Here is a 27,705-nt window from a genome sequence, read left to right as displayed (position 1 = left end):
ACCTAGGGTCACCCCATGGCCATGTTTGTGACTCTGAGCCAGAGGAGAGAAGGGGAGAAAGAAGGGGGCAGCCTCACCTCTCCCCTGCTGTCAGGGATTGCAGCCTGCGCTCCCCCAGTACAGCCACTGCGCCTGATCTGTTTTCAGGTCTCTGTAGGTGAGGGTGGGAGACAGACATCTCCTGAGGTCAGGGTTACCTCCTCTTGTCACACCCAGGCAAAGGCCCTGGTATGAGTTCAGGCCAGGGCTGTGCAGGGCTGCAGAGATCAAAGGGGCCCTGTGGGCACAAAGCTGTGTCCTAGGGTGCCAGGTGTCCTCAGCTGCACCTGCCCCTGGGTTGGGGCTGGAACACAGGGAGGCAGCTGGAAAGTTTGCAGGCTGGGAGGAGCTCACAGTCTAAAGGGCGCAGCCTGTGCTGTCGGTGCGGGGGTTGGGCTGCCAGACTCAGTCTGGGAAGCTCACAGGCCAGAGGAGCTCAGTCAGAAGGGCGCAGCCTGTGCTGCGGTCGGGGTGGGCTGCCAGGAGCAGGGACGCCTCTGGGTTGTGGAAGCCATTGGCACCATGCGGGAGGGTGGGGAAGGACAAGATGTGGGTGGGGGAGCTGAGCAGAGGGTGGGGGCTAGCGCTGCCCTGGTGCTAGGCCAGGCACCTGCAAGAGACTCAGAAAGGGAGGCTGGGCTTGGGAGAAGGTTGGAGGAGGCGGAGGGAGCGGGAGGGCCCGAGGAAGTGGTGAGCCATCAGAGACCCAGCCCAGGGGCTTGTTTCCTGAGGGGGCTGCTTCAAAAGCCCAAGGCGCAGGCCTAGGGTGCTAAACAAGCAGGACCGAGAAGCTGTGGGAGAGGACGCTGCAGAGAGGCCAGGGGGCTGCAGGGCTGGAGGCTTGGCCTTGGGCTGGGCAGTGTGTGGTAGGGCTGCTGAATGGGGAATTGCAGGCGGGCACTCAGGAGTGTGCCTGTACAGGGGGCATCGGGGACCGGGACAGGAGAGCAGCGTGAAGTCGGAGGGGCCAAGGTGGGCCTTGGAAGTGGAGCTGGGGGTCTTTAGTGCGCCCCACAGGGCTGGGTGGTGGGTCCAAAGGGGAAATCCAGGAGGCCACATGGTTAAAGGCTGCAGGAAATAACTGGGCGATTATACACACTGGGGAATGTGCTAGAATATTTTGTGTGTTACGTTTTATTAACACCGAAATGCGCTACATCATGGTTTAGAAGATGTGGAGGGTGCAGGCAGGAGGCTCCAAAGGCCCAGGCAGGGCCGCCAGCCTCTGGCCTCTCCATGGGCTCCAGTTGGAGAGCCTGTCTGCTCAGCGACACCCCAGGCAGCACACACACAGATGTGCCCACAAGAACATCATGGCCAAGAGACGCTCAGGTGCATCCCACTTCCAGGCACCTTTGCCACCTGGCCAGAAGTCCCTGCTGTCATCCCTACATGGGTGGTGGCTTTGGTCACCAGGGGGCTGTCCAGCAGTGAGAGTGGGGTCACTTCCCTTTCCCAGCTGCTGGAGTCAGAACTGCTGCCTTTGTTTGGCGGCCTTGTTTCTTAAATCAGTTCCCTCTTAGGATTTATTACACTAAAAAAATTATTTTTTGAAAAGAAATAGAATACAGAAACATGAATTTCACAAGGCTAGCATCTAACAGTGGGGGCTTTCTACATATGTGGTGCCAAAATGTGTCATTCTGAGTCAATTGCAATTCCTCTCTGGGGGTAAAAAGAGATACAAGATAAGCCAGGAACTCTAGACAGATTCTCAGTGTTGGTGACAAAGAGGAAAGGACCTGAGAATGGGGTTGGAGGGGGGTGTCTGCTGGATACCAGGAGGGCAAGGACCACTCCCACCTGCAGGGGTGCCCAGGACCTATGTCTAAACAGCTGGGCTTGGCCTGGGCTGCACCTTGTCCCCTGCCCTCACCTGGTCCCATACCTGTCAAGGATAAGCCCCCCCAAATCCAGCCCTTCTGGCACCTGGCTTGGGCTGGGCCTGTGCAGGGGGTGCTCACGAGGCCAGGGCTACAGGTTGTCCAGACCATGTTTTATTGTGCTGCCAAGCCCAGTGCCCCTCCCACTCTCACCCAGTGCTGGCTAGAGCCTTGCTGGAGGAGACGGCAGACCTGGCCAAGGCGGACCTCTGGGCTTCCCTACACCCCCTTCCCAGTGGCCTGCCTTGTCCAGCTTCCTTGCCACTCCAAGGGGCATCTTCTGGTGCAGCTTCACCCCCCGCCCTTGCAAACTGCCCACAGCCAGCCCAGTCTTCCCCCACAGCAAGAGGACGGGCCTCTGAAAAAGATGCTGGGAGGCAGCGAGCCAGAGAATCCAAGTAGAAAAGGAAGTGAAGCCCTGAGGACGGGGGAGACCCTGGGTGGGGGTGGGGGGGGGAGGAAGGGAGAAGACCCTGAGAGAGGGAGAAGGGAGGGAGGGAGGGGAGAGGCCCTGAGAATAGGAGGCCCTGAGGAGGAAAAGGGCCCAGAGAATGGGAAATTGAGGCACAGAGGTGAGGCCCTTGCAAGAGGATAGACTTAGCAGGGTGCGCGGCTCATGCCTGTAATCCCCCCACTTTGGGAGGATGAGGCGGGCGGATCATTTGAGGCCAGGAGCTGGAGACCAGCCTGGCCAACATAGTGAAACCCTGTCTCTGCTAAAAATACAGAAATTACCTGGGCTTGGTGGCAGGCACCTGTAATCCCAGCTACTCAGGAGACTGAGGCAGGTGAATCGCAGGAACCCAGGAGGCAGAGGTTGCAGTGAGCCGAGACCACTCAACTGCATTCCAGCCCTGGGTCTCAAAAAAAAAAAAAAAAAAAGGTGGGGGGGACTGAGGCACAAAGAGATGGTGGAGCCAGACGCTGCGCCACGCAAGGCTGACGGTGCAGAGAAGGTGCTGAAGAGAGAAGGTGCTGACGGGAGAAAGGCACTGGTGGCAAGGGGCTGGAGCCCCAGCGTTGGGGAGGCCAGAGGCAGAGACAGCAGCTGCCAGGTGAGCCTCCAGTGGAGCTGAGGTCTGGCGCACTCAGCCAAGCCCCAAGTGGCTATGGCCTGACGGCCTCTGCTCAAACCCATGCGTAGGACTCTCTGTTCCGTGGGGGCTCTGGGTGACCAGGAGACTCACTTCTTGCCTTTGAACGTCCCCAGGATCTTGGGCACGAACTTGCCCACCTTGCTGTCCCTGGTGCCCTCCTCCGCGGGGCCTTCCCCTGCCCCAGGGCCACTGGCCTCCTCTTTCTTGCAGAAGACCTCAAAGCGGCTGTACACGCGCTTCTCCTTGCGCATGCTCTCCATGCGGCGCAACAGCCGATCGCGCTCCTCCGCGCTGGCTGGCAGCGTGCGGCTCAGCCGGCCCTGGGTCCCTAGGCTGTCCGAGCGGAAAATGGCTGAACACTTGTCCTTGTCGGACATATCCGGGGCCAGGCCGCCAGCAGCCGGTGGACGGCCTAGCTCGGGGCTGCTGTGCGAAGGGCCAGGGCCCGGGGCAGGGACCGCACGGTGCTTCTGGCCGTGGGCGCTGATCTGCTCCAGAATGGCCTTCGTGTCATCCCGAAGGTTGCTGCTGTACAAGGCATTGGCCGTGGCTGAAGTCAGGCGCGCCCGCGGGCCCCGCTCATCTCCTGTGGCAGCCTCTGTACTGTCACCCCGGCCCAGTGACGGCCGCCGTGGGCTCTCAGGTTGCCCGTTCTCCTGCGGCACTGGGAAGCCACCCTCATCCTCCATGCGCCGCTCGCCCTTGGGGCTCAGCAGCTGCCTAAGGCGCAGGGAGCCTTTGCGCAGGACTTCCATGGGGCCGCTTGGCCCCTCCTCCACGGGACCGGCCTTCGGGGACTCCCCGGAGAAGGTAAGAGTGAGGCTGCCCCTGCGTTCCGGCACGGGAGGCACCGGACTGCCCCTGCGCTCCGGCACGGGGGGCACCGGACTGCCCCTGCGCTCCGGCACCGGGGGCACCGGACTGCCCCTGCGCTCCGGCACCGGGGGCACCGGACTGCCCCTGCGCTCGGGGTAGGCTGAGGTGGGGCTCCCCCTCTGCTCAATAAATCCTGTAGTTGGACTTCCTTTTCGAGTGGAAAACCCGGGCGTGGGGCTCTCCTTCCGCTCAGGGTAAGCCGAGGTGGGGCTCCCTTTTGGCTCATTATGGAGCACCTGGTGCGCCCCGGGCCCTTCCAGGGGCAGAGGGCTGTCCAGCCCTTCCGGGGAGGTTGAGCGGCCCTGGGCAGAGAGGAAGCGGGAGGGCAGGCGGTCGGAGCCGCTCCGGCCCAGCGTGTCGAGCAGCTGCGCCGCGGTGAGCGAGGCGGCTCCCGGCTGCCGCTCCGCCTCCTGGTGCAGTTGCTGCGCAAAGGAGTCGCGCAGGTCCAGGAGGCAGCTCTCGAGGCTGCGGCGCTCGCCACCCACGCCACCTGAGGCTGCCACCTCTTCCCGCCACGCCTGGGACACGACGGTCTTGCTGTGGTTGGCAACGGTGATGGCGCCCACGCCACCGCCGGAATCGCGGGCTGGGCCTTTGTACTTCTCCAGCAGCTCCGCCACCTTGGTGGAAGCCGCGGAGCGCACGGCCTCTCCTCCGGGCCCCAGCGTCTCGCTGACCGTCTGCTCCTTGTGCAGCAGCTGCACCTTCTCTGTGGCCGCCGCAGTCCCGGCTGCGCCCTCAGCCTGTGACGTGCTGAAGATGAGCGAGGAGCGCAGCCTGGAGCTGCGCTGGACCAGGGGGTTCAGGCGCGAGCGGAATGAGTCCTGCTTGGCCAGGCCGGGCTCCTCCGGGCCCTCGCGCTCTGGGCCGTTGCCGCCGCTGCCCGAGCCTGGCACCGGGACCATCGTGGGGAAGGCTGCAGGGACGCGGAAGGCTGAGGGGAGCAGGTCGCCGGCAGCTGCCCGGCCCCCGGGAGCCAGCACGTCGTCTTCGTAAGCCTCCGCTTCCATGGGCGCCGGCAGGCCGTCGTCGCCCCCATCCTCGCCATGGCATCCGCTCAAGTAGGAGGCCAGGCGCCAGCGCCGCAGCCCGGCCCGCCCCTCGGGCCCGCCCCTGCGCTCCGGCTCCGCCTCGGGAGCGGAGTCTGGGCCAGGCCTCGCCGCCGCCTGGCATGGGAAGCGCTGGGTCAGGTTGGGGCGCGGGGCCCCGCTGGGCTCCAGGCCACGGGGTCCGGGCCCGAAGGCGGGGTCCGAGCCGTGGCGCACCTCGCGGGACGCGCTGGACGGCACGTAGTCCAGCCGCTGGTGCCCGTCGGGTCCGAGCTCCGGGAAGCGGGGCCCGGCGCCCAAGGGGAAGTCATCCGGGTCCGCGAAACCCGCGCGGCCGCCGCGAAGCTTCTCGAACAGGCCCTGCGGGCGCGCGGGCGCGAGCTGCGGGTCCCACTGGTACTGCTGCTGGTAGAGCTGGTCGCGGTGGAAGTGGCTGGTCTGGAAGCGGAAGTCGTCGCCGTGGCTGAGGAACGTCTGCCGCGACACCTGCCGCGCGGCCGCGAAGTTCTCCCCGGCGCCGGCGCCCTCGGTCGCGAAGCTGTGCCGCTTGAAGGCGTCCATCTCCAGGTGCCGCGCCTGGAAGAAGCCCCGCGCGCCCGCGAGCTCCCCAGCCGGCCCGGCCTCGGCCTCCAGGCGCCGCGAGAGCGGCCGCAGACCCGCGTGCGGCTCCAGCGCGCCCCCCGGCATCCGCGGAGGCTCCTCCCGGCGGAAGGCCGACAGGAAGTGGCGGTCCGGGTCGAGGAAGGAGGGGAAGCCCAGGCCCTCTTCCCGGGGTGGCGGGAACAGGAGGTGTGCTCGTTTCGGGAAGGAGAAAGGGGTTGGCGCCCCGACCCCAGGGACGCCCACGAGGGGCCCGGCCCCGGCATACGGAGCCAGGGCATAGGCATCCATGCGGGCCAGGGCCGCGGCCGAGGGCACAAGCGGCTCGGACTGCGCGAAGAGGATGCGGAACTCCTCATCGAAGCTGGAGACCAGCTCTCCTTGGAACACGTGTGCCAGGCTGCGGTGGATCTTCTCAAAGGACCACATGAAGCTGTGGGGGGTCAGGGCCAGAGTCAAACGGAGCTGGAACGAGGGCACTGCAGCCCCGTGGGCATCGGGTGGGGCAGGGAGGACGCAGGGATGTGAGGTCCGCAAGGACCTGGGCCCTGCTAGGCTGTGCAGGGGGCTACAGGACAAGGGCTCCTGGCAAGGAGGGCCCTGGTGTGGAAAGGGGGTGCTGGGGCTACAGGAGGAGGCCCCAGAGAAGGGGGTGAGGGAACCTCGCGGGCGCACCTGTAGCTCCCACTCATCACCACGGCACAGTCCACCAGCAGGAACTTCTCCTTGACGTGGCCCTTGAAGGACTTCCCAGTGCGGCAGTAGTAGGTGGGGCCCGCCACAGTCCGTACCCGCAGGAACTGGGGAGGGAGGGGAGTCAGATCTCTGCCACGGGACCTCCCCAATCTCCCACTCCCGGGAACTCACATCCACGTGGTGCAGGTTGACACGGCACTTGTCGGCCATGTCCAGGAAGTGCTGCGCGTTCATCTCATCCAGCAGGATGTAGACTGGGACGCGACGGGCGGCGGCCTCCAGCACTTCACTGAGCAGGTCCACATCAGTGAACATGTCCATCACCACAGCCACCACCTGCAGGGGCGGGTCAGGACAGAGAGGAGAGGCCCCTGCTGTCCCCACACTATTGTCCAGCCTCCCCTCCACGGCCAGGAGGCGTCTGGATCACCCACAACTACTGTGAAACAAGTTAGTCCATCCCAGGGAGTGGGACCACGTCTGGAAGATGGGTAGGAGGAAGGGAGCACAGGACCGGAAGAAGTGTGGAGTGGCTGGCCATAAGGAGGGAGCCGAGGCAGGTGCAGGGCAGAGAACCCTGGACGAGGGTGGGCCAGTTTGGGGTATGGGGCCCTACTGGGGGCACGGCAAGGGTACCTCAAAATCCCCTCCACCCTACAGACGGCTGAGCTGCCCCCACTCCAGGGCAGCTGTCAGGGCTGAGTCCCAGGCTCCAGTTCTGCCTTGGGACAGGGTTGCTGCCATGGGCAGGGGAGAAAGTCACGGGCCTTTAGCGGCTGGACCTGATGCACCCTCCACCGTCTGCTAGCTGTTTGGTGAGGGTTAGAAGCCCTCAGCTGGCCAAGGGCCACCGGGCAAGATGAGAGGTAATTATCTGAACAATGAACCCAGGCTGGTGCGGTGCCCACCCATCTCAGAGCCCCTGAGTTTCTGGGCACTGGCCATGACCATGGGCAAGCAGACCTGGCAGCCCTGAAGATTGTTGCCAGGAACCCCCGCTCCAGCTGGAGCTCAGGGTTCACCCAAGCTGATTATGCTTATGCGTCTCCTCCACCGTGGTGCCTTGAGCCCAGGCCCCTCCCCACTACCCTCGAGCCCAAGATGGCGCACCTGCTGGGCGGAACGGATCATCCTACGGGCCTCATCCTTGATGCTGGGGCTGTCAGGAGGTGGCGGCTGCACCAAGGTGGTCACCTCGGTGCCCTGGAAGCCGAAGGTCAGAGGCCAGCCCAGGTCAAGCTCAGGCACGGCCTGGTCTGAGTTCACTGGCCAGTATGTACCTGAGGAGCCATCCATGTCCACGTCGAGAAGGCTGCCTTCAGGTGGCTCTCGGGTAACATACTGTGGAGGCCGAAGGTGTCGGCTCACATGTTCCAGCTCTTCAGGGCACAGGAAGTCCGGTGCCCCCTCAGTCGCCAGGAAGCGGCTGTAGGCCTCCGAGCCACCCTCGGCCAGTGCATCCACCGCCAGGCGGTAGTACTCTTTGTAGTGAGGCGGCAGGTACCCGGGTGCCAGCGGGTTGTCCCCCTGCGAGGAGCTCTGGGAGCGACGGGCCATGTTGGGGCCAGGGGTCTGGAGGGGCAGGGAGACACATGACTAGGGGTGGGGGCACTGGGACCACTCCTACCCTCTAGCATGGACACACTGTGGAAGGGGCTGTCAGTGACTTGGGTAGGCTGAAGTTTAGCCCATGCCCAGGAGGCCTTCCAGGATACCAGCCGAGCCAGGCTCACAGAGGGCAACCCAGACCGTAGGACGCCCCGAGCTGAGGGGACACTGATAGAGGGTGGGGCACAGGTATCCCAGCCCTCTCTCCTTCCTCTGGGAGGCTGAGGCAGGAGAACTGCTTGAAGCCAAGAGTTTGAAACCAGCCTGGGTAACACAGCAAGACCCCATCTCTACAAACAATTTTAAACATCAGGCAGGCATGGTGGTGTGTGCATGCAGTCCCAGCCAGTTGGGAAGCTGAGACAAGGATTGTTTGAGCCCAGGAGTTGGAGGCTGCTATGAGTTATGATTGTGACCCTGCACTCCTGCCTAGGTGATAAGAGTGAGACCGCATCGCTACAAAAAATGAAAATAAAACCAGCCTCCCCAATATTTTATGACTGTTGGCTTAAAGACAAACATAATCCAGGCTGCATTCATCATTATTCACTTTTTTAAGACATGCACAGGCCCCTGGCACTGTGCCTACTGGACAAGCTGGTGCCACCCATGCTGCCATGTGTCTGTCCCTGACTGCCTGGAAGACTGTGGGTAGGTCACTGCACCTCTCTGGCCTACCACTACTGCACAACACAGCTGAGGGTCCACAAGACACCATGCCTAGCCAAGGTGAGCGCAGCAAACAGGACTGTGACCACCCTCCTCCTGGAATGGCAACCTTAAGCCCCACGCATAGCCCGGGCCACACCTCCTCCCCATCCTCAGAGTTTCACAATTGGGTTCCCACAGCCCATTCTATGACTGCCCAGCCCTGCAACACTGACCCCTAGACTCTGTCCCTGTCTACCAGCACCCCCTCCTTCCCTTGACCTTTCTTGTCGCTGTCCCTCTCAGATAAAACCTCCCTGGACCACAACCCCTTGGTGCCCACAGGGCCCTGCAGGGCCTGCACTCCACATCGCCGAGATCTGCCTCTCTACTTGCTCAGAGTCCTGTCACCACCAGCCCGTCCAGGGCAGCAGGGACCTTTCCAGGTCCTGGGCTCCCCACCATCATCCATACTTGGCTGCCCCACAGCCCACTCTGTTCTCCAAAGGGTCCCTGCAGGGTGCCTGGCCTCTCCAGAAAGGTGTCAGATGGGGAGCACCCAGGGCCCACGCACATGGGGTCACCGAGCTACCTGGGTACCTCTCCCTGGAAGGAGAGCCCTAGGCACTGCTCAGCCCATCCCACTGCTCCTCGGGTTGGGGAGGGAGGCAGGACACCTACCCCGCCTAGCACACAGGTTCCCCAATGTTGGCCCTGGCTGGGAAGGTGGTTCAACCCAAACAGAGGAGTGTGCCCTGGGGCGCTGACAGGATGGGCGCTGGCCAGCTGGACTGCATGGGTGCTAGCTAGAGCCACTAGGCTGAGAATGTTGGGGTCAGGAGGCCGCCGTCCTGCCTGGTACCCCTGGCGGTGACATGGAGTTGGGACATGGGAAATACCTGGTGCCACTCAACAGCCCCAGATGCCAACTGGCCTGGGAGAAGCTGTCCCAACATCTCTTTGTTGAGGCACTGTCCTCATGGTTGACATATGGGGCTGGTTAGGGCACAATGTTCTGGTTGTGCCAGGGGCAGATGGAGGCCAACCACATGGGGGTGAGGTGTAGGCCTGTCTGGCTGGGCCGGGACGCCCACTCACCACTGCCAGCCTGGCTGTAGGGGCGGTGTCTGACCATACAGGGCAGGGGGAACAACCCTGCTGACCTTGTTTGAGGGCATTTCCCGACGCTGGGGGACACTCTAGAAAGGACCCCCACTGTCCCTTTGGATTTCACAGGGGAGGGATATCCACACAGCGTCCAGGCTCTAGGCTGCGTGTAATGGGGGCAGGGATCATCTGGACTGTGGAATCCCCCGTCGCCAGGAGCCCTCCCAGCAGACACCCCTCCTCATCATAGGGTGATGCCCAGACCTCCAATGGCTTCATTCCTCACATGGTATCCTTTCATGGGTACGTGTCTCCCGGGCTATGGACGGGGCCGCAGACACTCCCAAGCCGGAGATGGAGCACCCCAGTGGCCTCCATGCCCACACATTTGCCTACCAAACGCCTGCCCAAGGGAGGGAGGGCGCGGAACCCACTCATGGCCAATGACTCAGCACGAATCCACTTTTCTGGTGCTGACCCCTGACCCCTGACTCGAAGTCAGGGCCCTCAGCTGGCCTTCAAGGACCCCATCCTCTCCACCCTGGCAGGAAGTGGGGTTCCTGAGTATCTGGAAGGAGGACCCCATGGAAGGATCCGGAGTTCCTACACAAAGTGGGGTGAGCCTGTGCCAAGTTCCGATAGGCGCAGGAGGGCGCGGAGGCTCTAGGCGGTGGAAAGGTGAGGTGCGGAGGACAGGGCTCACAGACCGGAAGTCGCTCAGTGATAGCTTGCGGGGTGGGCACCCCAGCCGCCAACGGGGTCAGTGCACCCTACGAGCTCGCGGCTGCGGCGACTGGGTGCCCCATCCACCCACCCCAGCCTTGGAACGTGGGCGCTAAAGGCAGCCCTCCCGTCACTCGCCCTGCTTGCCACGCGGGGATCCAGGCCGCACCCTGGCCACCCCAGTCCACGGCGGCCCGGGCGGGCGTCCCCAGGGAAGGGTCCAGGCCGTGCCCAGCACCCAGACTCCAGCTAGGCCGCGAGGGCGGCAGCGAGTCCGGACGGCCAGGCAGGCTCGACCCAGATCCCGGGCCGCTTCCCACTCGGCTCTTCTCGGGCCGCCGTCGTGCGAGGGCGCTCGCGCCCACATCCGCACAGCGGCGCCCCCTGTCCGAGCTGCCCCGCCGACCCGGCCCCGCGCACGCGGCCGCGCTCCACTCCCACCGCCCCTCTCTGGGTCGCGCGGCCCCGGCCCAGGTGCAGGCGCGAGGGTAGCCCAGGTGGGACCGCACCGAGGGGCGTCCGCCCCCGCCTCGCCCCGCCCGGGCCGGGGGAGGGGGGCCCTACCTGGCCAGGTGCGCGGGGTCTCGGCACAGGGGCAGCAGGAGCCGACCGCCGCCCAGCGGCCTCGCGGTCCGGTCGGTCCAGCAGCCACTCCCTGCCGCGGCCCGCCCGGCCTGATTCACGCGCCCGCCCCCGCCCCGCCCGTCGCTCCTGCCTCCTGCCTGCCCGGGCAGCACCTGGGGGCGGAGCGGCCCCACCCGCGGCGCGCCCGCATTCCTGCGCCCCGCGCCCGCCGCGGCCCCGCCGCCCGCCCCGGCCCGCGCCCCCGGCCCGCGCCCCGACCCGCCCGTGCCCTGCAGCCGCGTGCCCAGAAACCCCGGCCCAGCGCCGCCGGAGACCGTGAGGCCCCCACTTCAAAGCCCTCGACCCCCGGGAGCCCAACTGTTGACCCCAGGCTCAAAGTTCCTAGCCTGACCCCTGACCCTCGCCCCGGAAGTTGGGGTGACTCGGAAGTTCCGGCTCAGTCGCTAGGAAACGAGCCAGCCCGACGCAAGGGGCGGAGCTCTGACCTCCGCCGAGTTGGTGAAGGCAGGTGCGGCAGGTGAGGGCGCTGGGGCGGCGTCGAGCCCCGGGCGGGGCCGGGTCTGGGAGCCCCGAAAGCACAAGGGATCCTCTCACCACACACCGGTCTCCCACCGCACCAGCGTCCCACACGTAGAGGGGACCCCGCCCACACAGAGGACCCGCAGGCCCGGACCCCCACCACACACACACACTGATGCCCACAAGTACCTGGGGTCCCCCATCTTTCTCCCTCATCCCTTCACATCGATGCCCACACTTGTAGGGGACTCTGCTGCAGTGACCCCCAATGCACATGCGGACCCCGAATGACCTGTCCCTCGTGTACACCAACCCCCCAAGCACAGGAGACTCCTCAGGAAGACAGAACCCAACGAGCACACCCAGTCCTGTCCACTCCAGTCACCCACGAACACGCTGCCGTCCGCACACGTAGGGAACCCCACTGCATATGAGATCCCTCAGACACCGATCCCACACACAAACAGGGGTGCCATATTCACACTGACTCTGAGAGACCAGAGGACCTCCCTCACACATACAGAACCCTGGGTGTACACTCGGGGACCCAGCGAAAACCAAGCCCCAACACAGACAAGGGACCCAGTGTGCACACCAAGCCTCACGTACCAGACGCCCCCACATGTACACAGCAACCCCCACACACCACCCCGAGCTGCCCCTGGGTGCTCCAGTACCCCCACATCCCCCTCAGGCCCTCACTTAGGGCCTCTCCCCCCACTTAGGCCCTGCCCTGCACTGGATTACCTGTCCAAACCACCACCCTTCACCCCTGCCACTCCCACCCCAAGGACTGGCCCTGCCTGAACCCTTTCTGATGGTATCAGTCACCTTTCTCTTTGTCCCTCTTGCCATGTGATCCTATTTTCTGTTTTCAGGGTCACTCCCAGTTTCATTTGTTCTTTCCCCAGACAGTCAGTGACACCCCACTGGTACCAGTATGCTGGAAACATGGGTGGGGGGTCAGACCAGTGCCCAGGCAACTGTGCTGCAGCGTGTGAGGGGCATGGGGCACCAGGGAGGACCCCGACAGGCTGGGGCAGGCAGGAGGAGCCTCCCAGGGAAATGAACTTGGGGGTCAGCTGTGTGGACTAGGGAGAGGGGTATTACTCCAGGACCTGACAACACCATCTGCCAAGGCCGGGACCACATAGGGTCTGAGGGCATGGAGGGGTGAGTGCCTTGGGTGGGCTGGGGAGCAGGCTCAGGGGTGGGCTGGGTTCCCAGGGCAGTGGAGAGGCATGGAGGCTTCAGCAGAGAGGGCCGTGCTCATGCTTATGGTGAGAACAAAGACCGTCCCACTGGCAACCCAGCACCTTGGGGCAGTGAGAAGAGTGCTGGACTCCAGATCCTGGGCCTGGCAGGATGGGCTGAGCCTGGGGCAGAGGGGCAGGCAAGCCACGGCCGGGGGATGGGATGTGGCCAAGTGCTCTTGCCAGGCATCCCGGCTCAAGCTTCTGGGCACACACCTGGGGCGGGCAGGCAGGCAGGACACCAGCTGGGAAGCCTCGGGGGAGCCCATGTTCCTGCTGTTATCCACTCAGGCCCCCGTGGTGTGCCCTGTTCCCCACTGCCGCTGCCCCGCCCTCTGCCACTCTGAGCACCCCCTCTCTGGTCCTTCCCTACCCACCCCCCAGGAGAATGCACAGTAAGAAGGGAGGATCCAAAGCTGCAGCTGGGAAGTGGCAGACGCTCCACCCTGGGCCCAAGCCGAGCGCCACTGCTGGTGAGTGCACCCTCTGACCTCCAGGGCACTGTCACCCAAACACTGACCTGTAAGACCTTCTGTGTAACCACTGAGAGACACCCCCTCTGAGGTGAGCCCTTCTTCCAAGAGTGGCTCTCAGGGGATCTCTGAGTTGGGATTAGGTGTGACTGACTGAGGGTTCATTCCTTCATCTCAGGCCTTGAGTCTGGATCTTTTTTTTTTTTTTTTGAGACGGAGTCTCGCTCTTGTTGCCCAGTCGAGCGCAATCCCAACTCACTGCAACCTCCACCTCCTGGGTTCAAGTGATTCTTCTGCTTCAGCCTCCCGAGTAGCTGGGATTATGGATGTGCGCCACCACGCCCTGCTAATTTTTGTATTTTTGTTTTAGTAGAGAAGGGGTTTCGCCATGTTGGCCAGGCTGCTCTCGAATTCCTGACCTCAGGTGATCCGCCCACCTCAGCCTCCCAAAGTGCTGGAATTACAGGCTTCAGCCACCGTGCCCGGCCCAGCCTGAATCTTATACCCCTGGGGTTGGGGTGGGGGCCTGGGGGTAGCGCTCAGAGAAGCCCAGCTTTGGAACACACGGAGATGGGAAGGGGTAGGTGGGAGGGGCCTAGGTGGCCAAAAATGGGTTTTGAAACCGGAGGGCTTGAGTCCAAGTTGGGGATTCTCAGTCTAAATGTGTGTTCCGCTCTGACTCTGCTCCGTCTGGCCGTCCTGTGCTGCCCTCTGCCTGCCGCTTTGCTCCCAGTCACCTTCTCCATAGTCACTTCCAGGTTGGATGGTGACAACTCACCTGGGCTGGGTTTTCCTGTGGGTCGGGAAGGGGACTTCCCCCAGTTCCCCCCCCACCCCGCCTTCACTGTTGTCACTCCCTTGCCCCAACTCCCATTTATTCTCTGTGCTGGCTGTGAACACATTCCAGGCTGCAGATCTGGGGTCCTTCAGCACCCAGGCTTGCGCTGGGGTCTGTGATTACTAAGAGAGTACCCCATCCTGCTCCCCAGACTGCCCCTCTGCTTAGAGTGGGCCTGGCCTGACACCCCTGGATGCCAGAGAGCTCCCAGATTCACAGGAGCAGGTGGGATGATGATGACCACTCCTCCACACCAGGCTGGGGTTAGATCCTAGTTCCCCAAAATAGCCCCAGCTGCGTCTGAGGCCAGCAGCCCTCCTGGAATGAGGATAATGGGCACAGGCACCGCATGCTGCTTCCGCAGTCTCTAGCCCTGAGTACACTGCACTCCAATAAACGGGGCAGGGCAGGCAGACCAGCAGGCCAGCCAGGAAACTGGGTTGCGTGGGTGGGGGCTGTGCTCTTCAGTTCTGCTCCCTACTGACTGCACACCCAGGCCTTCGCCCTGCACCACAGCCCATACACTGCCCTGGACAGCTCTGGCCCAGCATACCTGGGTCTGCTGCAGGGACACCTCTGTCCCTGAACAAGTGTCTGCCCTCAGTGCCCATTTCCACCAAGCACTGGGCCAGCCTGGGCAGGCTTGCTGTCCCTTGGTCTTGCAGTGCCCTGTGTGGCGGGCACCGGCTTCACTTGGCAGATGTGAAGATGGGCCCACAGATGCCCTGCATCCAGCCTGGCTTCCTGGCCCTCCACAGGCATCCCTAGGTTGCTGGAGTGGCCACCGCACCAACACAACGGTCTGAGGTCCCCTCCCCGCCACCCCATCCAGGCCTTACCTGGCCTTGGGTCTGCAGTGCTTCGAGGCCCTCACTCCGGAGCTGCTCCAGGGCCACGGCCAGCTGCAGCCCCTCCACGTGCACCCAGGCCTGCTCCTCCTGCAGCTGCTGCAGCCACAGCTGCTCCTCCTGTAGCTGCTGCAGCCACAGCTGCTCCTCCCGCCACAGCTGCATCTGCAGCTGGACCTGCCTCCACCGGTCCTCCAGCAGCAGCTGCTCCTGGGCCAGGCAAAGCTGGACCTCATGGAGCCTCAGCAGTTCAGGGCCCAGGGCTGGCATGGGGCCCCCTGCTCCACAGCCTTCCATGTGCCCAGTGAGGACCAGCACCAGCTCAGACCCTGGAGCAGCAGCCGGCACCGGCCTCGAGGCTGCCTGTGGCTGCTCTGGCCTGGCCACCCTGGGGTGTCCCTGAGGTGCTGGCTCGATGCTGGTCACGTGCCCTGTAGGGGCCACCCCCACATCACCCTGAGGGCCCCCTGGGGTGAGGGGCGGGGGCTCGACCTCAGGGCCCTGCTGCCCAGCTGCCGGCTGGGCCCTGCCTGCCCTCCTGGCCCGGGATTTGCGAACTCGACCTCGTTTCCCAGACATGGCCCTGGATCCAGCGCCTCCTTCACCAGGTGTCTGCTCCCTAGGGGCCCTGGCTCATCGACTGGCCGGCCTCAGGCCAGCTCAGAGGGCGTCCCTGGAGGCCACAGTGGCTGGAGCCTCCCACGCCAGGCTCGGCCCCCTGTTCCAGGTCCTGCCTCTTGGCTGGTGCCCGCAGCACCGCAGCTCGGGACTCTGGCTCTGCCTGTGGGCCTCACTGACCCCACTCGGTGGGGCTGGGCCACACCAGGGAGTTTATAGGGACTCCGCGGCGTGGTGGCTCGCCTGGGCTAAGGCTGACTAACGCGCTGACACGGCAGCACAGGGTTTTACAGGCCGCAGGCCCTGCTGGCGAGACTGGGAGGGAGGCTGAGAAGCTGGAGGAGGCAGCGCAGCAGCCAGAGCGCCGGCTGTGCACAGCAACGGGCGTGCCTGGTCCTGCCCTGGGCGGCACCAATGCCCCCCCCGCCCCCGCCCCACCCCAGTTCCCCCGGTCCCACAGCTGGTCGAGGGAACTGCATCCTGGCCACACTGACCCTCGGGGCCCAGACCCTCCCTGGCCACAGACAACCTGAGCCCAGCTGGCCATGGGAATCCCCAGCCCGCGCACTCCGGAGGGCTCCAGGGCAGCTAGCACGCTCACAGGAGCACCGCTGGGGTTTGGGCTTGCCCGTGGTGTTTGGTGGAGACAAAGGACCCAGGGACACAGTGGGAGCTAGGGCAGGGTTTGGGCCACTGCACTGTGGCTGGCGGGAGAGACTGGGCCCTCAAAGGCCCGCATGGCACTTTGTGAACGGATGTGGGGCCCAGAGAAAAGTCGTGGCGGTCATGGAGATGGGGCCAGGGCTCTTGGTGCCATCCTGCCTGGGGGCTGGCTGTCCTGCACACTGCAACAAGGGGCTGACTGGATCAGAGCTGCCTTTGGGTCTTGGGGCCGGACGTGGGGGTACACGGCTAGCCCCAAACACCGGCGTCCTCTGGAGTTATTGTTGGGAGGATGGGCTCCAGGTGGCCTCCTCCCTAGCGTTTCCCCAGCCCGGGGCGGCCGCTGACTCACACCCACGCCCAGGGCCCCATCCCAGCCGGTTCAGTCACACTGGCCCGACTGGTTTGCCTGGCCCAACCCTGCCTGGAGCAGTGCTCCGGCTCCTCTTCAGTCCTAGCCCCAGAAGCTCAGGAGCAGAGGGACAGCCACTTGCCAGAGGAGTGCCGAATTGGACACACACAGACGGGAAGGACCTGGGGGAGGGACGTGGCACAAGGTGGGGGACAATGTCAGGGGTGGGGCAGGGCCAGCAGGCAGCACTGCCAGTCCACAGGGTCCTTCTAGCAGAGATGCAGCCTGTCCATTCTTGGCCCACAAGAGCCTGGGTGCATTCCTGCTGGCTGGCTCTCCTCTGTGCCTCCCTGAGGCCCGCTGTGCAGTGGAGTATGTGCTGCTGGAGGAGCCCGTGCTCCTTAAGGTTGTCCGTGTGCCTCCCTCGGGAGAAGGCCCGGGTGGGGGCTCCCTATCTGCCAGGATGCACGGCCCTTTTGGTGCCCCCTAAGTGTCTCTTGAGACTGATGGGTATGGGGGCCTCTCACCCCAAGCTCACTGATGGTCCTTTTCCCCTAGGGAAGCCCGGGGAGAACCACCCGCTGGAGAGGAAAGGGGACCGGCAGGCAAGGGAGCCGGCGCCGGCTGAGACCCCACAGGCCCATCCAGGTGAGAGCCCGCGCGTCCCGCGCCCGCTGGGGGTGAGCGGGTGAGCTGTTGGCAGGGGCTGCCCTGGGCCGGGACACGCTCGGTGTGGGCGCGCGCTTGCATGTCATGTACACGTGTGCTTGTGCGCGTGTGCAGGTGCGTGCACGTGTGTGTATGCGCGTATACCCTCACCTGTGAGTGCTCGGCGCAGACCTGCGACACGCCCAAGCCCCTCCCGCCGCGCCCGGCTCTCGCCCCGCTCCTGGTGCTCCACCTGCCCGCCGCCCGGGTGCGTAGCCTCTCGGGAAGACCCTGCCCTGCGCCACTCGCCCTCGCGGGGGTCGGGGCCGCCTCCATCCCGGGTCCACCGCATCGTGCCCGCCCAGCGCGCGCCGCCCTCCGGTGGCAGGAAACGGGACACCGCCCCGTCGCCTGGGGCCCGACCGCCTTCTTAGGCTCCGCGGCTCCCACCCTGCGCTGCTCCCGACCGTGGTCGGCCGCTCAAACCTTGTGCCGGGCCCGGAACCGCCCTGAGGCTCAGCAGCGCCTCCCAACGCGAACTCGTCGGTCTCCACGCGCCCGCCGCCTTCCTCTGCTCATTCTGTCCTCGCGGCTGCCCGCCCTCCTGCTTCTGCGCTGGTGCTGCGAGCGTGCTTCACCCTCGGTTCCGCCTGCTCTTCCCTGGGCTCCTCTCCACGGAGCCGATAGGGCCTCGCGGCCCACATCAGGTCTGACCCTGACGCCCCTGCTGGGCATGGGCCATGCTGGCTGCAGCCTTCAGATAGATGCAGGCCTGGCACCAACAGCCAGCTTTCCCCCCCACCCCACCCGGCTCAGGCCCGGTACCGCCCATCTCCTGATTGCCTGTATACTCCCTCACACCGCGTCCCAGGTGCCAGGATAAGGAGCTCAACCTTGTCCTGAGGACGGAAGTAGTGGCAGTTGTTTGATAAGAGCCACAGGTGCGCGGAAGCACCGCCGCGGAAGGACCTGTGGGATGTAAGTGGTGGAGCGTGTCCAGTAGCTGGGGATTTGGCCTTGGCAAGAGGCGGCTATGAGAGGAAGCAGGGAACACAGGCAAAGTCAGACCCTAGGAAAATCTGGGGAGGATGTCCCTTCTGTCACTGAAGGCCAGCACTGGGGCTCTGCCCGGGATCATCTCCAATCGTTCCTGTGTCTTGGTGTCACTTTCTCCAGGTGCAGGCTCCGGGTGGGAAACCAAGAGGCTGCTTTTCTGCTCTCGGTGTCAGGGAAAGGCAGGGGCGCCCCCATTTTGCTTTCTGTAGTTTGAGGTGGACTCCTAGCCTTCCTCCAGTACAGCCCTGCCTCACTCGCTCTGCGGGGTGTGGGGCAGACAGGACCAGGGAGTTTCATCTGGTCGAGGGAAACTCAGACTGCAGGCCGCAGGGCCAGGAGCTGCATCCTGGCTGCACGGATCCTCAGGGCTTCCCATCAGGAGCCCGCACCTGGAGAAAGTGACACCAAGACACAGGGAGCTCCATGACCCCTGCCATGGTGCCTCTTTTTGCTACAAAGTGGGTTTCCGGCTCAGAAGCAGGGCTGCTGAGGGTGCTGGGACTGCATAGGTGGGGTTGGCAGGGGGGTTCTCCACATCTGCTAGGAAGTCTATTTCAGCCAGAACAGGCTGTGTTCCCTTCAGAACAGCAGGTGTCAAGTGAAACTGCCCTGCCTCCAGACGGTAGGCTCAGGGCTGGGCATTTAGTGTTGAGGATGTGCGAGGCTCCAGCCCACAGCCGTGGCCACCCAGCTCACGTGCCTTTGGAGGAGTCCATGCTGCTGACTCAGCGCTTTCTGTGCTGCAGGGACACCTGGTCGCCATCACATGGACACGCTATTTTTGCACTCAGAGGCTATTCCAGGAAGTCCATTCAGACAGAGCACGCCTTCCCCAGCCTCCTCCTCTCGGCCTGCAGCCCTGCTCTCCCCACATGTCTGATGATCTGTAAAGAGGGCTTGTTCTGCATGGGTGGCACTTGCTCTAGATCAGTCTTGGAAAAGGAGCTCATGCTGTTGGTGTAGCCACCATTCCTGCCCCCATGCCACTCTGCCCCAGGGCCTGCTGGCTGCTGTCCATGGTGGTCATGATGTCCACCTGCCTGTCTGTGCCCCACCGTGGCCGACTCTCTCTAGGGGCATCCCCGCAGGATGCAGAGCCTCCCCCTGAGCTTGGCTTTCCCTGCTCCTCACAGACCCATCCCCCAGCCTTTTCCAACTCTCCGCATCACCGCTGTCTGGGGCCCTGGAGAGCCAGCCCAGCCCTCACTGGTGTCCGGAGTTAGTGATACACAGGAAGTGGGTGATCAGGTGCCCCCGGGGGGCTGTCCCTCGCGGCTGCCCCCCAGGACCTCCCTGCATGGGACTGCAGTGTGCGGGGGAGGTCAGGCTGGAGATGATGCCAGCGTGTGGGAGCCTTTCCCAGCCTTTCCTCTGCATTGGTGCCCTCCCCAGGAGGCATCTGTGCTGCAAAAGGGGGCAAATGCGATGGGCCTCGGGACTCACCTGTGTCATCTGGGCCGGGCCCGCAAACACCGTTTCCACCACGCAGTAGTTGGCTGCTGGGCTGCCCAAGGGCGTGACTGTGGAGCTGGGAAACCCAGCCTGGGAAGGCAGCATTCCAGGAGCTGCTTTCCAAAAGAAGAATAGCCTCCACTAGGAAGGTGTGGCTGAGCCCCAGAGCCCCAGAAACCTGTGGGAGGCTCCACAGGGGGGCCTGCCGGAGGATACACACCCACCATCCCTCCTGCACACCGGATCCCCGGAACAGTGTGGTCCAAGCAGCCCGGCAACTTTCACCTTAGCCAGCAGCCCTGGGCCACACTGGGGGATGGCGAGCCTCTGGGCCTCTCAGTCAGCGGGTGGGACAGTGACCCCAAACATGGCCTGTGCTGCTGCCACGGTGCTAAGGGGCCTGCCGAGCATGGGGTCTTTCTTGCTGGATGGAGGCACAGGTGCCAGAATCTGTCTTTTGCCCTATGGTGTCCTGGCACAGCCTAGATCTATGGACCCCTTCACCGGGTGCTTTATCCCCCACCCCCCAGAACTCCTGGGACCACTGAGATGCCCAGGAGATGGGGGGTTCCTGTGCCTGTGTCCCCTTGCCGCTGTAGCAGCCGCCACATCTACCAGCTCTGCAGGGTGGCCACCAGGCACGGCCTCGCAGGCTGACGTCGAGGAAAGCCAGCCGTGCTGCAGGTCTCCTGCCCTCTGGCTCTCCACTTCTGCCTCCCTCTTCCACTATTTTTGGTTTGGGTTTTTTTATGTTTTGTTTTGTTTTGTTTTGTTTTGTTGAGATGGGGTCAGCTGTCTTGCCCAGGCTGGAGTTCAGGGACTATTCCCAGGCATAATCCTAGCTCACTGCAGCCTCCAACTCTTGGGCTCAAGTGATCCTCCCGCCTCAGCCTGAGTAGCTGGGACTACAGGTGTGTGCTCCCACGTCCGGCAAGCCTCTTTCAGTGTAACTATAGGTTTTTCTCCATCTTTTTTTCATCTTTGGACTTGGGCTGTTTGACTTGAGTCTTCCAGTCTGGATTTTGCCGTTAAGATGGAAAACCTTGAGAATGCATCTTTGTTTAGCATTTAGACATACGGCCCCTCTTCATTTGCTCAGTGGAATTACGATAGCACTTGGAAATGCATCGTCTTGGGTGTGTTCTTTAAGCTGAAGTTTTGTAGATCTGGCAGGACATTTAACACCAGGCCATGAAGCCTGCTTCAGAAGTGACTGAAACATCTGCCTTATAGTGTATATTTGAAAAAATCATTTTGTCGTGTGAATAATTACATTGCCATTTACAGATAAATGAGATCAGAAACATTAGTTTCATATATTGTAGTTTTTAGTTTCTGAATACCCATTGGATTCTTTTTCTTTTTTCTTTGTTTTTGAGATGGAGTTTCGGTCTGTTGCCAGGCTGGCATGCACCGGAGGTTGACTCACTGCAGCCTCCACCTCCCAGGTTCAGGCATTCTGCCTCAGCCTCCTGAGTAGCTGGGACTACAGGCACGTGCCACCACACCCGACTAATTTTTGTATTTTTAGAGACAGGGTTTCACCATGTTGGCCAGGATGGTCTCGATCTCTTAACCTTGTGATCTGCCTGTCTTGGCCTCCCAGAGTGCTGGGATTACAGGTGTGAGCCACTGCTCCTGGCCGCTGGATTTGCTTTTAATAAATTTTAGTTCCTTTTTGAAAATTATCCATATTTGTGTCCATTTCATTCATATTTTCCTTAATATACTTACCTATTTAAAGCTCTTTTCTGCTAAATTTAACATCTGGGCCAGCCATTCATCTGCTTCCATTAGCCAGCTTTTCTCTCTCTTTCTCTCTTTTTTTCTTTTCTTTGTTTTTTTGAGACAGCATCTTGCTATGTTGCCCAGGCTGGTCTTGAAATCCTAGGCCCGAGCCATCCTCCTGCCTTGGCCTCCAGAGTAGCTGGGATTGCAGGCTTGAACCATCAGGCCTGGCTCCTCTTCCAATTTTACAGACCCTCGTGATTGTATTGGATCTCCCCGGGTAATCTGGGATGGTCTTCCTGGCCTGAGGTCAGCTGATGAGCAACCTTAATTCATCTGCAATCTCCATTCCCTTTTTGCTGCATCACCTCAAGTATTCACAAGTTCCAGGGGGCAGGAGGCGGACATCTTTGGGAGACATTGTTCCGCCCACCAGAAAGCCCAGGAGCAGCTACAGCCCTGAGAGGAGGCAGGGAAGGAGTGCTGCTGTCTGCTGGTGAAGATGAACTGCTTCTGACCCTCCCAAGTGAGGATATTGAGAAGAAAGAATTTGCCAAGATGCTAGTCACACACCAACTGCAGAGGCTATGTTGATCTGCTGTGGCAAGAAGACCACTCGTGGCATGGCAGCTCTCACTGGCCCTGCTGCCTCTTCAGGTTTACTATAGTCTGTCACCCACGGTCATTATTAATTTGTTTTCACAAAGGCCGGGCAGGTGAATCTAATGGAGATAGGAACCACCGCACCTGCTTCCCTGGCCTCTGATGTTGGTGTTAACCTCTGCAATTCCTCAAGCAAAGCACTTCTTCTATGAGGCTCACTGTCTTGCTGGAGGGAAGAAGTTCCACAGGCTCTTACTTGGTTCTTCCTACTGTAACGACCCTTACTCCTCTGGCCAACGAGCCAATGTGAGCATTCAGCTGGCAGCTAAGAATGTGTATCCCAATAAACAGGGCAGATCTGCAGACCCACTGGACCCATTAGGGATGGACTTGGGCCACAATGCCTTCCATGACTTCCATAAACAGAGGGGCGTGGTGATCCTGTCAAAGTCCTGGTGTCAATGTCAGTGTCCGGCTACACACCATGTTTCCTTCCTGGAAAAGCCTCTCTGTGCCCCTCTATGTCGGTGACACTTAACCCTGGCAATGGCCACAGACTCCTTCGGGGACAGAGTAGGAGCGTAACTGGTGGGAGTGGTTGGCATGCTTTGTGTTGGGAGAGCTTCCAGCCTCCTCTTCACTTTGGCAGTTGTGAGTCTGAATTTCACTTACATCTGGAGACTGGGAGAGACTGTGGCGGCTGCTGTCTGGCTGGCGGAGCCTGATGTGTCTCTGATCATACTCACTGGGTCAGCAACACCCTACTGACCTCTTCTTATCCAGAATCCCACATCCCAGTTGATATTAGGGCAATCAGTTCCCTGGCTGTTTTCCCCAATATCAACCCAAGCTTACAGAAGACAGTCACCATAGAGCTCCTGAAAGATGCCAGGAGCTCACTCATTCATCCATTTCTTTTTTTGTTGTTGTTGTTTCTTTCTGAGATGGAGTCTCGCTCTGTCGCCCAGGCTGGAGTGCTGTGGGGTGATCTCGACTCACTGCAACCTCTGCCTCCCGAGTTCAAGCGATTCTCTTGCCTCAGCCTCCTGAGTAGCTGGGACTACAGGTATGTGCCACCATGCCTGGCTAGATTTTTAATTTTTTGTAGAGATGGGTTCTCACTATGTTGTCCAGGCAGCTCTTGAACTCCTAGGCTCAGGTGATCCTCCCGCCTTGGTTTCCCACAGTGTTGAGATTGCAGGTGCGAGCCGCCATGCCCAGTCTTTGGAGATTTTGATTACGGATTTAATCTCCTTGCTAGTTGTCTGTCTATTCAGACTTTCTATTTCTTCATGATTTAGTCTTGTTAAGTTTTGTGTTTCTAGGAATTTGTCCACTTCATCTCGGTCACTCAATTTGTTGGCATATAATTGTTTGGAGTACTCTCTTATGATATTTTTTATTTCTTTATTTTTTCATATTATTTATTTATTTTTGAGACGGAGTCTCGCTCTGTCGCCCGGGCTGGAGTGCAGTGGCACATTCTCGGCTCACTGCAAGCTCCGCCTCCCGGGTTCACGCCATTCTCCTGCCTCAGCCTCCCCAGTAGCTGAGACTACAGGCGCCGCCACCTCGCCTGGCTAATTTTTTGTATTTTTAGTAGAGACGGAATTTCACCGTGTTAGCCAGGATGGTCTCGATCTCCTGACCTGGTGATCCACCCGCCTTGGCCTCCCAAAGTGTTGGATTACAGGCGTGAGCCACCACGCCCGGCCGATATTTTTTTATTTCTGTGGAATCAGTAGTAATGTTCCCACTTTTGTTTCTGGTCTTGGTAATTTTAGCCTTCTCTCTCTTTTTTTCCTTAGTCCATCTAGCTAAAAGTTTGTCAATTTTGTTGATCCTTCCAAAGAACCAATTTTTAGTTTCATTTATTTTCTCTACATTTTTATATTCTCTATTTTGTCTATCTCTGCTCTAATCCTTATCATTTCCTTCCTTCTGCTGGCTTTGGCTTTAGTTTGGTCTTCTTTCTGTATTTCCTTAAGTTATAAAGTTAGGTAGGTTATTGATTTGAGATCTTATTTATTAATTTGAGCATTTATAGCTGTAAATTTACCCCTTAGCACTGCTTTTGCTGCATCTCCTAAGTTTGGTATGTTGTGCTTTTGCTTCCATTTATTTCTAAGTATTTCCTAATTTTCTTTGTGTTTTCTTTTTTGATCAATTGACTGTTTAAGAGTGTATTGTTGGCCAGGTGCGGTGGCTCACGCCTGTAATCCCAGCACTTTGGGAGGCCGAGATGGGCGGATCACGAGGTCGGGAGATTGAGACCATCCTGGCTAACACGGTGAAACCCCGTCTCTACTAAAAATACAAAACAGCCAGGCGAGGTGGCAGGCGCCTGTAGTCCTGGCTACTGGGGAGGCTGAGGCAGGAGAATGGTGTGAACGTGGGAGGCAGAGCTTGCAGTGAGTGGAGATCTGGCCACTGCACTCCAGCCTGGGCGACAGAGCGAGACTCCGTCTCAAAAAAAAAAAAAAAAAAAAGTGTATGGTTTTTTTAAAAAATAGTATATGTTTAATTCCACCATTTTGTTAATTTTCCACTTTTACTTCTGTTATTGATTTCTAACCTTATCCCACTGTGGTCAGAGAAGATACTTTGTACCGTGTGATTTTTAAAAATCTATTGAGAATTAATTTGTGGCCTAACATATGGTCTACCCTTGAAAATATCCCATGTACACTTGAGAAGAATGTATATGCTATTATTGGGTAGAATGTTACTGTGTGTCTGTTAGATCTAGTTGGTTGATTGTGTTAAGTTTTCTTCTCCTTTCGTTTATTTTCTTAGACAGGATTTTGCTCCCGTCACCCAGGCTGGAGTGCAACGGCACAATCTCAGCGCACTGCAACCTCTGCCTCCCGGGCTCAAGCAATTCTCTTGTCTCAGCCTCCCAAGTAGCTGGGATTACAGGCACACACCACTGTGCCTGGATAATTTTTGTATTTTTTGTAGAGGCAGGGTTTTACCATGTTGCCCAGGGTGGTCTTGAATTCCTAAGTTCAAGTGATCTACCCGACTTGGCTTCCCAAAGTGCTGGGATTACAGGTGTGAGCCACCATGCCCAGCAAGTCCTTTATTTCTTTACTTATCTTCTTATCTTCTGCCTGGTTATTCTGTCCATTTGGGGGGGTATTGTCTCCAACTATTATTGTAAAACTGTCTATGTCTCCCTTCAGTCCATTGTGTTGGCTTTTGCTTCATATATATAAATATAAATATATATGCGTGTGTGTGTGTGTGTGTGTATATATATATTTTTTGAGATGGGGTCTCACTCTGTTGCCCAGGCTGGAGTGCAGTGGCATGATCTTGACTCAACCTCCGCCTCCTGGTACCTGGGATTATAGGCATCCGCCACCATGCCTGGCTAATTTTTATATTTTCTGTGGAGATGGGGTTTCGCCATGTTGGCCAGGGTGGTCTCAAAACTCCTGACCTCAGGTGATCTGCCTGCCTGAGCCTCTCAAAGTGCTGGGATTACAGGTGCAAGCTACCATGCCTGGCCTGCTTCATATATTTTGATGATCAGACATTAGGTACATACATATTTATAATTATGACATATTCTTGCTACATTGAACTTTTTTTTGATACATAATGTCCTTCTTTGTCTCTTGTGAACTTTTTTTTAAAATTTATTTTTATTTTTTATTTATTTATTTTTTTGGAGGTGGAGTTTCGCTCTTGTTGCCCAGGCTGGAGTGCAATGGCACGTTCTCGGCTTACTGCAACCTCCGCCTCCTGGGTTCAAGTGATTCTCCTGCCTCAGCCTCGCAACTAGCTGGGATTACAGGCGCCTGCCACCACACTCAGCTAATTTTGTATTTTTAGTAGAGACGGGGTTTCTGCATGTTGGTCAGGCTGGTCTCGAACCCCCGACTTCAGGTGATCTGGCCTCCTCAGCCTCCCAAAGTGCTGAGATTACAGGTGTGAGTCACCGTGCCTGACCTTCCTTGTGAACTTTTTTGATTTAAAAATCTATGTTGTCTGATACTAGTACAGTCATTCCTGCTCTCTTTTGGTTTCTATTTGCATGGAGTGTCTTTTTCTATGTTTTCATTTTCAATGTTTGTGTTTTTTAATCTAAAGTGAATCTTTTGTAGACAGCATATACTTGGATCAGGGGTTTTTATCCATCCTGCCAATCTCTGTCTTTTGGTTGGAGAGTTTAATCCGTTTACATTTAAAGTAATTAGTGATAAGGAGAGGCTGGACACAGTGGTTCATGCCTGTAATCCCAGTGCTTTGGGAGGCTGAGATGAGAGGATTGCTTGAGACCTGGAGTTGGAGACCAGCCTGGGCCACATTCTACAGAAAATTAGCCGGGCATGGTGGCATGTGCCTGTAGTGCTAGCTACGTGGAAGGCTGAGATGGGAGGATCACTTGAACCCAGGAGTTTGAGGTTACAGTGAGCTATGATTGCACCACTGTACTCCAGCCTTGGTGACAGAGCAAGACCCCATCTCTAAAAAAAATAATAATAATAAAATAAAATAAATAATTACTGACAAGAAATGACCTACTTCTGTCATTTTGCTGTTTGTTTTCTATATGCCATATAACTTTTTTGTCCCTCATTTCCTGAATTACTGTCTTCTTTTGTGTTTAGTTTATTTTTTTGTAGTGAAATGTTTGAATTTCTCCCTCAATTCCTTTGGTATATATTCTATAGGTTTTCTTTGTGGTTACTATGGGGTTTACACTTAACACCCTAAAGTTCTAACCCTCCAATTTGAATTTATGCCAGCTTAACTTCAACAACATTAAAAACTGTGTTCCTTTACAACTTTGTCTCCACTCCTTTCAGTTGCTGATGTCACAAAATTACATCTTTATACCTTGTGTACCCCAAACCATAAATAATTCTTATAAATGCACTGGTCTCTTAAATTAGGAAAAAAAGTGGAATTACAAACCAAAATTATAGTAATAATAGCTTTTAAACTAATAATTTAAAAATATGGGCCGGGCACGGTGGCTCAAGCCTGTAATCCCAGCACTTTGGGAGGCCGAGACGGGCGGATCACGAGGTCAGGAGTTCGAGACCATCCTGGCTAACACGGTGAAACCCCGTCTCTACTAAAAAACACAAAAAGCTAGCCGGGCGAGGTGGCTGGCGCCTGTAGTCCCGGCTACTCGGGAGGCTGAGGCAGGAGAATGGCGTGAACCCGGGAGGCGGAGCTTGCAGTGAGCTGAGATCCGGCCACTGCACTCCAGTCCGGGTGACAGAGCGAGACTCCGTCTCAAAAGAAAAAAAAAAAAAAAAAAAAAAAAAAAAAAAAATATGGACTGGGCGTGGTGGTTCAGGCCTGTAATCCCAGCGCTTTGGGAGGCTGAGATGGGTGGATTACCTGAGGTCAGAAGTTCAAGACCAACCTGGCCAACATGGTGAAACCCCGTCTCTACTAAAAATATAAAAATTAGTCAGTTGTGGTGGCGCGTGCCTGTAATCCCAGCTACTTGGGAGGCTGAGGCAGGAGAATCACTTGAACCTGGGAGGCAGAGGTTGCAGTGAACCAAGATCACACCATTGCACTCCAGCCTGCACAACAGAGTGAGACTCCATCTCAAAAAAACAAAATTGGCTGGGCATGGTGGCTCACACCTGTAATCCCAGCACTTTGGGAGGCCGAGGTGGGTGGATCACGAGGTCAGGAGATCGAGACCATCCTGGCTAACATGGTGAAATCCTCTCTCTATGAAAAAATACAAAAAATTAGCTAGGTGTGGTGG

At 59.0% G+C, this 27,705-nt stretch overlaps 2 protein-coding genes across 8 annotated transcripts in view; one reads left to right on the top strand and one right to left on the bottom strand.

The window, feature by feature from the left end:
* Positions 1–1,155: 1,155 nt before the first annotated feature.
* Positions 1,156–17,794, bottom strand: FAM83H (family with sequence similarity 83 member H). Of its 7 annotated transcripts, XM_030920908.1 has the most exons (6): positions 12,262–12,381; positions 7,351–7,812; positions 6,412–6,576; positions 6,220–6,344; positions 3,980–5,977; positions 1,156–3,946 (listed from the first exon to the last, which is right to left on the bottom strand). In XM_030920908.1, the coding sequence occupies exons 1-6, from the start codon at positions 12,283–12,285 to the stop codon at positions 3,106–3,108; spliced, it is 3,615 nt and encodes a 1,204-aa protein (XP_030776768.1). In that variant the 5' UTR covers positions 12,286–12,381; the 3' UTR covers positions 1,156–3,105. The 7 variants fall into 7 exon arrangements, with proteins under 7 accessions (XP_030776768.1, XP_030776771.1, XP_030776770.1 ...); XM_030920911.1 differs by lacking the exon at positions 12,262–12,381 and adding an exon at positions 17,610–17,794 and having other exon boundaries at positions 1,156–5,977; XM_030920910.1 differs by lacking the exon at positions 12,262–12,381 and adding an exon at positions 14,834–14,952 and having other exon boundaries at positions 1,156–5,977.
* The window catches only part of IQANK1 (IQ motif and ankyrin repeat containing 1), a 64,315-nt gene continuing 47,982 nt past the window's right edge, over positions 11,373–27,705 (top strand). The window contains exons 1-3 of the mRNA XM_030920912.1: positions 11,373–11,428; positions 13,068–13,156; positions 17,034–17,123. Of these exons, the coding sequence (XP_030776772.1) occupies positions 13,072–13,156; positions 17,034–17,123 (175 nt within the window). The 5' untranslated portion in view covers positions 11,373–11,428; positions 13,068–13,071. The remainder of the gene's footprint in view (positions 11,429–13,067; positions 13,157–17,033; positions 17,124–27,705) is intronic.

The sequence above is a fragment of the Rhinopithecus roxellana genome, chromosome 17 (genome assembly GCF_007565055.1).
Source record: "Rhinopithecus roxellana isolate Shanxi Qingling chromosome 17, ASM756505v1, whole genome shotgun sequence".
NCBI lineage: Eukaryota > Metazoa > Chordata > Mammalia > Primates > Cercopithecidae > Rhinopithecus > Rhinopithecus roxellana.
Note: the sequence above shows the minus strand (reverse complement) of the source record. Positions and strands in the feature narration are given on the sequence as shown.